The 12,428-nt window shown below is 41.3% G+C and overlaps 1 protein-coding gene across 1 annotated transcript; it reads right to left on the reverse strand.

The window, feature by feature from the left end:
• Window positions 1-378: 378 nt before the first annotated feature.
• ndufaf7 (NADH:ubiquinone oxidoreductase complex assembly factor 7) lies at window positions 379-12,254 on the reverse strand. Its single transcript, XM_022239950.2, has 12 exons — window positions 12,096-12,254; window positions 11,324-11,479; window positions 10,557-10,711; window positions 10,134-10,214; window positions 8,806-8,916; window positions 8,219-8,495; window positions 7,520-7,578; window positions 6,750-6,869; window positions 5,994-6,137; window positions 5,291-5,396; window positions 4,508-4,575; window positions 379-3,929 (listed from the first exon to the last, which is right to left on the reverse strand). Exons 2-12 carry the CDS (start codon window positions 11,406-11,408, stop codon window positions 3,771-3,773), a joined length of 1,365 nt encoding a protein of 454 aa, XP_022095642.2. The 5' UTR covers window positions 11,409-11,479; window positions 12,096-12,254; the 3' UTR covers window positions 379-3,770.
• Between the last annotated feature and the right edge of the window lie 174 nt (window positions 12,255-12,428).

Raw genomic sequence — 12,428 nt, forward strand, 5'->3', positions numbered from 1 at the left:
CGCTTATTTCAAATTGGACAACGGACTACTCAATCTGATTACATACAATGCATGGGCGCGCCCAATTCGCTACATAATGTTATGCAGATCTGAAGAATGTTATTTGTTTTTGTGAGGCGGAATGTAAACCCACGGTGCTCTGGCCATGGCCTCTGAGGATTGCTCTATGGTTGTAGCTCACAGCAGTAACGTACGTGTATCTTACGCCTAGCGCCGCCGGGCGCGGCATGGAATCGTCTTGGGAAAGGCTACTGGTACCAAACCGGGGGGGGGGTCTCATGAGCACGCTGACACAGAACTTAATGGGCATAAGAGGAAGGGAGGGACAACTATCACGGAATGATCATTCGTTCTACCCACATCCTGGCGTTGACTTACCTGGCCTGGTAGCCGCGGCTTCATGCACGGACAGCAGCAAGCGAAACATCGCAGTAAACACAGCTTGCACTTGCTGGGCCTTTTCACCTTTGGAACGGAGATTTCAGGCATTTTGATGTCTCTGGTGTGACCACGCTTTTACTACGAGCTAACCCGGCACTCAATGCAATTATCTGCAACTGATGAAAGTGCAAACTGCAAATTTTACTGGGCTGAAAAAATCGATAATGCAGTCTGCCTATACGTACAGATGGAGGACTTCAGAACATCAGCCGTGCTCACACAGATGCCGCAGGAAATGATAATGCTCACTCACACCCGCGCAACAGGCCGATGTTGTATATGTAGGTCTACGTATCCCGTGCGGGTATGGTGCGCAGGGCCACTTATTCACTGTTATCGACCACATTTGACTGATGACTAATTTTGTTGTCTACAGAAATGAACTAACGCAAGCTTGCGATTGGTGGACGCAGCGGCTTTACTCCAGTTGCGTTTTAAGTCTGTGTTTTCCCCTAACAGTCTTTGGCTAAAAATGTGTAGGCTGTTTGGTTTAACGTGGGCGTAACTGTATTAAAACAAATAAATGGGCAGCAATCCGCCTTGAGCAGAAGCACCCCCTCATCCGTTGAAGAGAGCAATATTGGTCAGTAGTATTCACTTTGTTGGTAGCGATGGAACGGCATCTGCTCTTCCGCCAGCGCTCTTGGAACTTTTCCAAGAACAAAATATTGCAATTCCCTTACTCTGAAGCTGTAACTGACGTAGCGAATGACCAAGTGACTACTTGTATATTATAGACAGAAAACCTACCAGAACTGAATTAAAATATGGAATTTGTCCAGTGAAGGTATTTGAGTCAACTAGTTAAAGTTACCACGGTCAGGTCCATAGAGGTCCACAAAGGTCAAAAGAAGATTTGATACTCGCAAGTCACATGTTGGTCAATTTCAGACCAAATAGTTCTGGATATATACAATACACGAGTCAAGTCAACAAAAACTGATTTAAATGACATTATTAAACAACTACCAAGCAATCCAACTTTACATAGCCAATCACAGGGCAAAGCCACCAGCCCTTCCCAGTGCCCTCTTCGGGCTCTGCCAGGGCGTCGAGCGAGGTAGGCCTGTATGTGGATGCAACGTTTGTGAATCAGCGGTGAGCAGTTCCTACCAAACGAGCATCCGTTGCTATCGCCTCATTCCGCCCTCTCTTTGTCCAGCTTGGGGCCACAGCATTATCAAGGAAACTTAGGGAAACCGAGGGGGTCAGGTGGTTCGAGCAACGGAGTAAGATACTGTTTTGAGTAACCTGGCTTCTGTAATTTTGGTGCACAAAATAATACAAGGTTCAGAGAACTAAATGGCGCTTAGACAGTTGCACTTCTACACCTGCAAGCGGGAGGTCGTGGGTTCGAGCACCGTGCCGTAGGCCGACATGGGAGCTTAATTGTGAGTTTTGTCACAGCTCTCGGTGAAACACTGATATATTACACTGGTGAGAGGCCGGCTTTGCCCGACGTAAAATCCATCAACAATCACTTAACAAAACAAGGCGTGATGGCCATAATTAGAGGTACATGTACCAGCCTCTCCAATTTGTGCCTTTCTAAGGACACAAATTGGAAAGGTAGGTCTTTGGTTGGTTGGTTGTTTGGTTATTTGCTTTGCCCCTTTTAGCAATCTTTTTACGCTTCCCTTCCCTTTAAAGCCCTGGGCCATTTCATTGCTAACAAATGCGTGCAAGCAAAAAGTAAGCATCTTGCCAAATTTCCACAAGGAGCAGTTGAGCAAATAAAAAGAAAAACGAACGCTATATACGAACATCGATCTGCTATAACCAACAATCCGGGTACACCGAGCATGCCCCTTGGCTTCCTTCGTGCATTTTCACCGAATCATGAAATTTGCTTGAACTAAAGGAAACAAATTTTGATAGTAATGATGATAATGATTCCAAAGTTAAAGACAATCGTTCTCGTATAGTTCTTGGGTACGCTTATATGGTGTGCAGTATAATCTCTTTGCGTTGTGCACTGGCGAATGGCGAGGTGGACCGATCACAGAAGTCATGAAATATCCAAGAGGGAAAATGTACATGTAGATTCCGATTTAGCCCTCTTAGTGGACAGCAGGAATTTGATGCAATGCAAAGTTGCACTTTGCTCTTCGTACCAGAGTTAAGTCCTATTCTTAAAAAGAGCCAGGGTTTGGAATCCCCTCAACATATTTTCTGATATCGTTGCGGGGCATTTTTTTCTCGAGTATAATGAGGTAATTTTGATACCATTTGTTTTTCCAATTTTTTTTAATGTAGCATTTTCTTCCTGGAATGGCACCACAGTTTTGCTCATGAATATGGAAGTATTCAGCCCAAGAAAAAGAAACAAAATTGGGAGCAAACTACTCTTTTAAACACAACAGTGCATCCAGCAAGGGAGGGTAGGCCCCCCATGGATATTTGGGGCGGGGGTTCAACTGAGATTACTTCATTTGCGAGTTGGACAGAAACTAATCTGTGTATTTATTTATCAGATAAATAGGCTACACATGTATATTTGTTCTCCCCCATTATCATGTTGAATGAGCCCGAAAGCGCATTTTTTTTTTAAATTTCCCCCTCCCCTCACACCTAAAGCTGGATAGTCACTGATGGAAAAAACGTTGAAACCGAGGTCTATAGCTGCAACACAAAAGTGCATTTTGGAGGTTTGTATTACAAAATTTGTTTATGTATAGTAAAAAAAAACTGCAGTGCAGTGACCCATAGAATAATAATAATGTCCCTTTTTCACAGTATTTATTGTATTAGAAGGCATGAAGCATATATTTATATCCTGAGTATGCAATGTTACACGTTTCAATCGATCCTTCGATTAATTGCCTCCTTTTCTGCAATAACACTTTCAATCATTTGGACACTGGTTTTTTTCCTTTGGGGGAGGGGGCAAGTAACGTTCAATCAACAATTGAAGAAAAGCAGGCAGCTTGAGATCACAGGAGATATATTTCATTTTGCATTTATCTCACACTTTTTAACCTGAAGCTGTCTGCCATTTATGCTCAAGGAAGTTATGGACCATTCTCTGGTACCTTCTGAAAGGAAACAGTCATTCTAACAATGTGGCATTCTAATTAATCAAAAGAAGAAATACAATGTAATAGACATCAGTCTAATATAAAGATGAAGCGTACAAGCCCATCATATCCTAGAAAGATCCTTTCACATGCCTTCCGTCACCTTGAATAATCATGGAGGTCACCCATTTGGGGTGATTTTGCCTCCAACGTTGATTCCTTTCAGTCAGTTACATCAAAGCAAAGACCTTGGATCACTTCCTCCATCCCTCGTCCAGCCTCGGGTCCTTCGGCATTTAACCCTCAGAGGTATCAAGGTGGGAACCCTGCCGGCCCACCTTGCATCTCAGGAATGAGCGGCATCATAGCAAAGAACTTAAATCTCTCGCCCATTTGTGCTGGGTCTGTCAGCATCTTGTAACCACTGAGCAAACTACTCCTCTGCTTGCCGGAGGCATTCTTCAGTAGCATCTATCAACACAAAAATGCATAATCTAACCAATCTTAACACACGATGACCTTCAATGAAGTAAAGTGACATGTCCGATTGTTTAAATGTAAAACAAAGATATACGTGTGTCAGATTAATACAACTTGGTCCAGCAGAAAAATCTCGGTAGTGGTTAAGATTATGAATTACACTAGTCATCTAAACAAGCATTGATGATAATGTTACAATATGGCCACAAAACAGGGAAAATGGGACCAAATGAACCAACAAGTGTAAACAGGATGTTCATGTACTGCGTACAGGGAAATAGGTACTTCTAAATTAGCCAGTACTGGATGACACCACTGCACAAAGAGAACGGAGTTTACAGGAAAAACCTCATATTAATCATGAATAAATGTGGATATTCAAGAAATTACCCCATCAACTGGTGCTGGAGATCTGAGTTTTAAATTTATTAAAAGCACAACTACAGCAAATTGCGGTGTGGGTGATAGCAGCGCTTTAAAACAGAAGAATTTTATGAAGTAGCACAACAACGGTGGCAAAAAATTTTCTCAGCTATCATAAAATGTAAGAAATACTGGGTGAACATTACCTGTAGTCTTGTCTCAATACCCATTGCCTTTAAGAATGACTGTTGAGTAACAGGTCCATAAGGGGAAACTGAAATTAAAGGAAGAGAGCTCAGCTTTTAGAAAAGAAAGTTGCTGTGGCAGAAACCATGATGATTCCAAACTCACCAGGTCTTTCTGAACATATACAACCTACAAAATCCTCCAAATGCCTCCAAGTAACAATTGGACGCAGCCTAAATCTTTCATCATTCTGCGTAGTTTCTTGACTGCATCCCTTGGAGGTGTGCTGTGATCCGTGATCCTTCGAAATCCTCAGCAACCACTGTCAACACGCATGTCATGGACCAGTACAAAATCCTTTCAAGTATAATCTAGGCCGGTCGCCATACATGGCTGAGCATATCCAACACAACGCCTAACCTTGGCACCGCACATCTTTTGAAATTAACAGCAAATTTTGCCACACAGTCCAAACCCTTTGAAATCCTCCCCTTGTGAAGGAAGGATTTGGAAAAGTTATGGTTATTATCGGTAAACAAATTTCACATTTGGTAGAATTTTCAGAAATGCTCCACTTCAGTCATTCACCACTTGGAAAATACTCCTTAATTTGACAATTCCTCAACAGGCTAATGCCATGTATAAGATTAATGCCCATATTTCAAACAAATTCTCACATTTACCATTCATTACCTTTCTTGTGTTGATAATCATTCAAGCCAATTATTTACACTGAAGGTCATCAATCCTCCAAGACATGACAGATTGAGGAATGTTAAGGCCAATGAATATTATGTAAGTACCTTTGTTTTGAACTATTCGACGGAAATATGAGAAGTCAACATCGGCAGTGAGATCTGCAGTACCAGGTTCACAAAGCACATCATGTAGTTGGTGATTCTTGAATCCCTGAAATGATACAAAACAGAAATGCATACATAATATACACTAAAAAAAATCTTAGGAGGGAATTACCTACATATGCATGAGGAACTACCGAAAATGCATGACTCTTGATTTAACATGCATGTGTAATTTGATTGAGTGAGCTGGCTAAGTTTGACAGAGCAATTTCCGTTATGTTCAGACAAATGTTTAGAAAACTGTTGAAAATCTAACCATATCCTGTTTTGTTTCAGATACTGATCTTTATTGTCACTACATTTCACATCCTTAAAAAATTAGCCTAAAGGTAAAAGTCTCCCAGTAACATTTCTGTGCAGTATGCTCACACTTATATGTCAAACACTTTTTGTTAGCTGTTTTTACTTGTAAGTCACCTAATCTACCTGTTGCTAACAGTCTATCCAATGTGCCATGCATGAATTTCAGGCAAAAAAAGCTGGAAGAAATCTAGTAAGAGACTTTTCTGAACCAGTATTCAGTCATAACATCCAAAACAGATCCAACATAAAAAGATGCATACAAATGTCAACACTGATTTGTTATATTTTAGGGGGGAAGGGTTAATATTGAAACAGAGTGGTAATGAATTTGAATACACACCCTTAGCGTGTCAGCCTTGGTCCCATCATGTCCGTAATCAATGACGAGACTCATTCCACCATGCTGTGATATCCTGTGGGCCATCTCTTCTACAATCACACCTCCCTCTGGGCAAACTTCGATGTGATCTCTGCTATCACTGTCCTATGACAGAGGACAACAAGGGATAGCATGATTCAATCAGCTATCTCTTCTACAATCACACCTCCCTCTGGGCAAACTTCGATGTGATCTCTGCTATCACTGTCCTATGACAGAGGACAACGGATAGCATGATTCAATCAGCTATCTCTTCTACAATCACACCTCCCTCTGGGTAAACTTCTATGTGATCTCTGCCATCACTGTCCGACGACAGAAGAGAACGAGACATAGCATGATTCAATCAGCTATCTCTTCTACAATCACACCTCCCTCTGGGTAAACTTCTATGTGATCTCTGCCATCACTGTCCTGTGCATGTGGACAACATGACAGTGCATGATTCTATTGACAATGTCTGCTACAATAACACCTCAATGACAGCCAAGCCGATGAGAGTTCTTCCAACCCGATGAACTTGTGCACACATGCGATGAGTTCCAACCAAAGGATAATTTGTTGCTATTAAAAAAAAAATGCCCGCAAGCTCTTGTTTCCTCTACTAGCGGATACTCCAGGTCTGATTGAGGGTATACTTTTGTTTATCCATGAGCCATGCTCCATGAGTTACATGCTCATATGCAGCCTTAGTTGGTTGAAGAACCTTAGTCTTACCTGGGGATAGGCAGTTGAAGCTGGTGTAGGCGCTGGTGACAACACAAAGCGCAGATGATGAGCTCCGGCATCATTATTATCAACATCAACAAGAACTTCACGCCAACCTTTCTGTGTTCTCTGTTGAAATATAACATAAACTTCAGCCAAGCAGTGTCTTCTCAACACAACAAAAGTACTAGTTTGAAGAATGACACCAGAAGACAAAATTGTTTGTGTCAGGCATTCTTTGACACATTGACTGCCACGCATAATTTCACAGGGCGTTCACATTTGCCAAGCGCTGTACGCATGTGCACATATTTAACAAATACCTTCACTTGTCTGTTTGAACGGGAGCATTTTACAGATGTATGTCCCCCACACTGTCAGCAGCGTATTTGTTGAGTTCTTCTGTGATGCCAGTGTATTCAATTTACAATACAAAAGCCTTTCATTTCCAACAAGTATACTTGTAGTGGCAGAATCCGGTTTACTTGTTACTACAAGTTTACTTGTAGTCAGCAATCAATGTGTTCAGGTCATAAGGGGACTTTTAAGATCAACTTAAACATAAACTAGTTTACTTCAGGATATAATAAACTCTTGAAAAGCTCAGACCTTTTTAGTTCTCACAGGCCGGCCAGGGGAATTGATATCAATTAACATAAAATGATTTTGACTTGCATTCCATTTTTCAGTAGTCTTAGTATTAATGACAAAACAAAATACGTGTACTGAGATTAATTTTTTTTCCAAGGGGACTACATATACATAAAAGCAATCTTTACCTGGAATTTATGAACTGGCAAGGCATCAAAGAATTCGTGAGCAATAAAACAGGTGGGTCCTAGCATAGAAATAAACCACATATCATCATCACAATGAGTGTCACGAAGAAAAACCAGGCTCACACAATCTGCTCCGAGCCCAACAAAAGAGGGTGGGTTTTTTGGTACTCACCACGTAGGCACGCTTTAAATGGAGATCAATGGCACGTTTGACACAGGGCACGCTGAGTACGCATAACAAATTTATTCCTTAATGTATATCTTTGCATACATGCAGAAAGTGAGCAAGAACCCGCTTGGAAAACTTACAACCACCTATCTTTCTTTTGCCACTTGGGGGTACACTCGGGGCGGACCGAAAAAATCCAAACTGGGTTCACAAGGGCTGAACCTCTTTCCACGAAAGTAACCAAAACGTCCTGGTCGTGAAACTAAAAAGTTGTAGATGTGCTCTGCTATAAGGCTCAAGGCTGCATTGAAGCGACTGATATTACACCATAGTAGGCAGCACATGGACCACTCTAGACCCATGTAATAACAGTATCCAAAGCAAACTTTAACAAGTTGAATTATCAAATATGGATCCTCTTGAGGAAATAACTGCTTACAGTATGCCTCCTGAATAATTTAATCCCAAAGGATGGTTAGGTTCAAGGTTAATTATCTGACTCTGCGGACATTTCAGTGACAACCTTTCACCTTTCGGTACATCCTTGAGACTCCGGTACCATGCTACAGGCACTCCTGTCTTGCTGATGCTGGTTTTGTAGGCTGATGGTGGGCTCTTCTCCTCACCTAGACCTCCTTCATCTCTTCTAGCGAGAGAGTCCTGGCTGACTGCAGGTTGGCCTGGGTCTGTTGTTGATTGCTGCTGACCCGTAAGTTTCTCCTCTTGGAGTTGGCTCATCTTAGGGCTGACCTCCACCAGGTGGAGCGACAAGGAATTGCCAATGACTTGTTGAAACTGCTGGAACACCTTCAAAATGATCACAAATGACAGGATTCAACTCCTGATACAAGTACATGTAAGGTCTGAAAGCCCATTTTAGACAAACCTTACACCCTACGGTACGGTGAAATTCAAGATTATAGCCTGGAAAACAGTACAGAGGCAGCACCACTCTTCAAAGGAAGTCACACTGACACATACTTAAAAAGCAAGAAAAACATCCATTTCTTTGACACTAGTTGTAGGAATAGCACTGGCGTGTGCATGACCTGGGCACAAGTGTGATTCAACCTCAATGCTTCTCACATTGGTCATCCAATTGTCTACGGAATCTCACCCGTAACATGTCGTCAGCTAACGTCCCTCTACCTGGGCCAAGTTCCACAACCTGTAAGGGTGTTTTCCAGCCCGACTGTGTCCACTCATGGATGACCCACAGAGCAATCAACTGCAGAAACAAACGGCACTTAATGAGAAGGAGTGCCAGTAATAACAAGCCAGACTGTCAGCTTGCCTTGAGCACACTGGTACAAAGAAAATACATGTCTGAAAAAAAGTGAAATTGTGAAGAAGCATACAAGAACCAGAGAAGTCTCTCTGTGTAAATTGCTTAGTACTCTTCTTTCAAAGAGCACCTTCTTCTGTTCACACAAGATTACACCCTTTCACTTCCGAGCTACATGCTGGTCTGAAAACACGAGTCTTTACCTGTTGCAAATATATGGGCACGAGCCAACAACCGTCACAACCATGTCTCTGGAAGCCAGTCTTTAAATGAACACTACCCTTTCCCCTGATTGACACATTTGCTGAATATCCTTGATGTTCAGACAGTTTTTGTAACGTATAAGGTGTGCTAAGTTTATGTTAATTTGTCCATTCCAATGTCAATGTCATAATATTTCAGATGAGCATGTTGCTCTCCAGAATGAATGATTAGGTGGTGCCTTTGGCAATAATTCCCAAATTCACTGTACATACGACAGCTTAGCCACTCCTGTTGGTTAAAAGCCTATCTCAAACGTTTGAAAATGCCACCTCCAGCAGAATGTGCCAAGCATGCACCAATCTCCACATAAAGAAATTGGGACTATTCTCAAGAGAACATACCACAAAACGGGTGGAGGGGTATTTAAAACAAAACTAAAAATGTCGAACAAAATCCTTTGAAATTCAGAATTTTTAAACTTGTCTTATTCTGCCGATTTTGTGATTCCAAACAAATTCATGAATGGGCATTGTCAGCATCCATGGAGAATGGACACAACGCATCATCAGCATCCATTCTTCTGAGAATTTTACATGTTGGTCTAAATTTGGCAAAGCATTATTTATTCCCATTCCCATTCAAATAACTTCTGAATCAGTTAAACAAGCTTTAAAATAAAAAAAACAAATTTCCCGTGACTTTGTCCACCAATTTTATTTCACCTTTTTTTTAAGAACCCTCTAGCCATGTCATGGTATGCTCCTCTTGCAAGCAGTCGTTAATAAATGCCCTTAAATGAGAAAGGCACACACATGGTGCATCCTGTGTGAAGTGGCACGAAGCTAGCCCCTGCTTTATCAACTGCTTAAAACTGGCCATGTCTCTCAACTAAACTACTAAAAAGAATGACCAAACTGTCTCCACATTTACAAATATGGAATAAATGCAATACTCACCTCACCAAACATTTGGCTTATCTCAGGTGATGTGATAAAATCTCCTTTAGTGCCAAAAACATCTTTATTCATGTAGTAACCCTTAGAGAGGAAAAAACAGGAAAGTGTAATATTGCATGAAAGATGACCAACATAAACTATTTCACAGGTGTTTCACTAATGCCTGGGGAAATTTCAAATTTTGCTCTAACAATGTGTTGACTTTGGTTCAAAACCAGTTAGCAAAATTTCTGTACAAACATCAAACCCACCGACATGGCACATTTTACAATAATCGACTCTTCTGGCACTACTCTACAATTCCAAAGGTTTCATGTGACATCACCACCAACAACCCTTGCAACCAAGCAAAACACCTCATGGCCACGCCAGGGTAACCAAGACTTGACCTTTGCTCACTCAAGAAGGCTGGCTCCCACTTACAGTGACTGGATTGGTCAGAACCTCTCTCATATACTCAGCAACAGTCAAAGGTCCTGTGGTCTGAATGCATCGTCTCAGATGTTTGACTCCAATGGTTTCAGCACTCTTTGTAGAAGCCCACCTCTGATTAGTTTGATGCAACAACCTACGGTAGGCTAAGGTATGAAAGTCAACAGGCATAATGGAAAAGGCAATTAGTCTTGCAACTTTTACACAACCAAGCCATTTAAAAATAGAGACTTTTGAGCAGGATACAAAACACAGGGCTTCACAGAGTAAACTGTATAATGAGTGCATGTGCATGTGCATTGTAATAACAGTGAGGTACATCAGACGCGATAGGTGCATTTGGAATTTGGCGTGTTTAAAAAGACTCAACATTGAGACAATACTACACTAATTAAAAAATGTATGCTACATTTCAAATTACTCATTCAGGAGGAACATTCACACTGTATCATCAGGAGAATTACTCATGAAATATAAAACTGGAGACTAGAAAAAGCAATGAACACCAAAAACAATGGGAAACACTTTACATGTACATCCAAAAACTGATCATCTCCAAAATGATGCAGATTCTGTTTAGATTACATGTATGTGTAATGGGAGACTCTGAGATGTTTCATGGCGGCAGATAAACTGGTCCTTACTGCCTGTTCTGGGCACGCGCACGTAGTTCTGAGCATGCACACTACAGAGGAAAAAGACCGCTCTGTCTACTGCGTCCAAGCACCTCAACGCCCTGCATTAAACATTCAACTGACCATTCTTTCTGGTGTTGTAGCTTCTGATGATCATTTGACCAGCACAGGTACAAACTCTGGAGGCATCAGCTGGGATGGAGGCCATAATTTAAAGTAACAGAAGTGCACATGCGCCACTCTGACAGTATCTGCTTAGCATCAATGATCTGGATAATCCTGGTATAACATGAACATGGAAAACAGTAGATGAATTCGGCCTTGATTCCCTAAATTTATATGTAGGCCTACCAGTACCCAATAATTCATTTTAATTTATTATTTACTGCACATGTAAACTCCGTCCACGAAGACACTTGTCTAGTAATAAGTTATAGTTATCCAACATTTTAACATGCTCTGGGTACTCAGTCATATTAAAACTAATGTAGACAAAATGTGTAATAACTTAAGCAAATTAAAGATGTCTTGATAGAAACATCCAAATTCCATGAGTTCAAACATTGAGCCCCCTCTCCATCGCCATTGTAACTTTTGTGATGAAGCAGCGAATGTCAGAGTATCATTTACAAATGTTTACTCCAGCTTTTCTTCTGAGGTTAATAACTCTGTATGGCATGACACTAGAACAAAAGAAGTATACTGGTACACCATTTACAATACTGCTCTACGCAGCGGCTGGAGAAAAGACGCGCAATGCAGATATTATTATATTATAATGCAACGACCAACCTTGCCAAGCTATAAATCTACAGTCTGACAATGCTAAGAAAGAAATGAAAAGTACTGATCCATTTACACATAATATAATCTCTTTATAGTAACTGGAATTTACATGCAGTGGTGTTAGTCCCAGTAAGTACATCATGATGACCGGACATCATCGACGGAATAATTCTGCATGCCCTGCTGATCTCGACGAGTATTACGCGTACCGCACTAGCGAGTGCAGTCGGTGCGGCCGGTTGTGTTGACGTAATTATTCATGTTCAGATCATGTTGGTCCGATCCGGTGCATGCACACTGCAGCCGGTGGTCAAACTTCACCTCACACCAGGTGTGCCGTCGATTTCATTTATTCGAATAATGTGAAGAAAGATTCGATTATTTTGCAATATACCACTATCAAAACACGCAAGGTTTCGAACATAATCGATACTTGCTAGTC

The sequence above is a fragment of the Acanthaster planci genome, linkage group LG01 (genome assembly GCF_054643075.1).
Source record: "Acanthaster planci isolate LZ-2023a linkage group LG01, COTS_SCS, whole genome shotgun sequence".
NCBI lineage: Eukaryota > Metazoa > Echinodermata > Asteroidea > Valvatida > Acanthasteridae > Acanthaster > Acanthaster planci.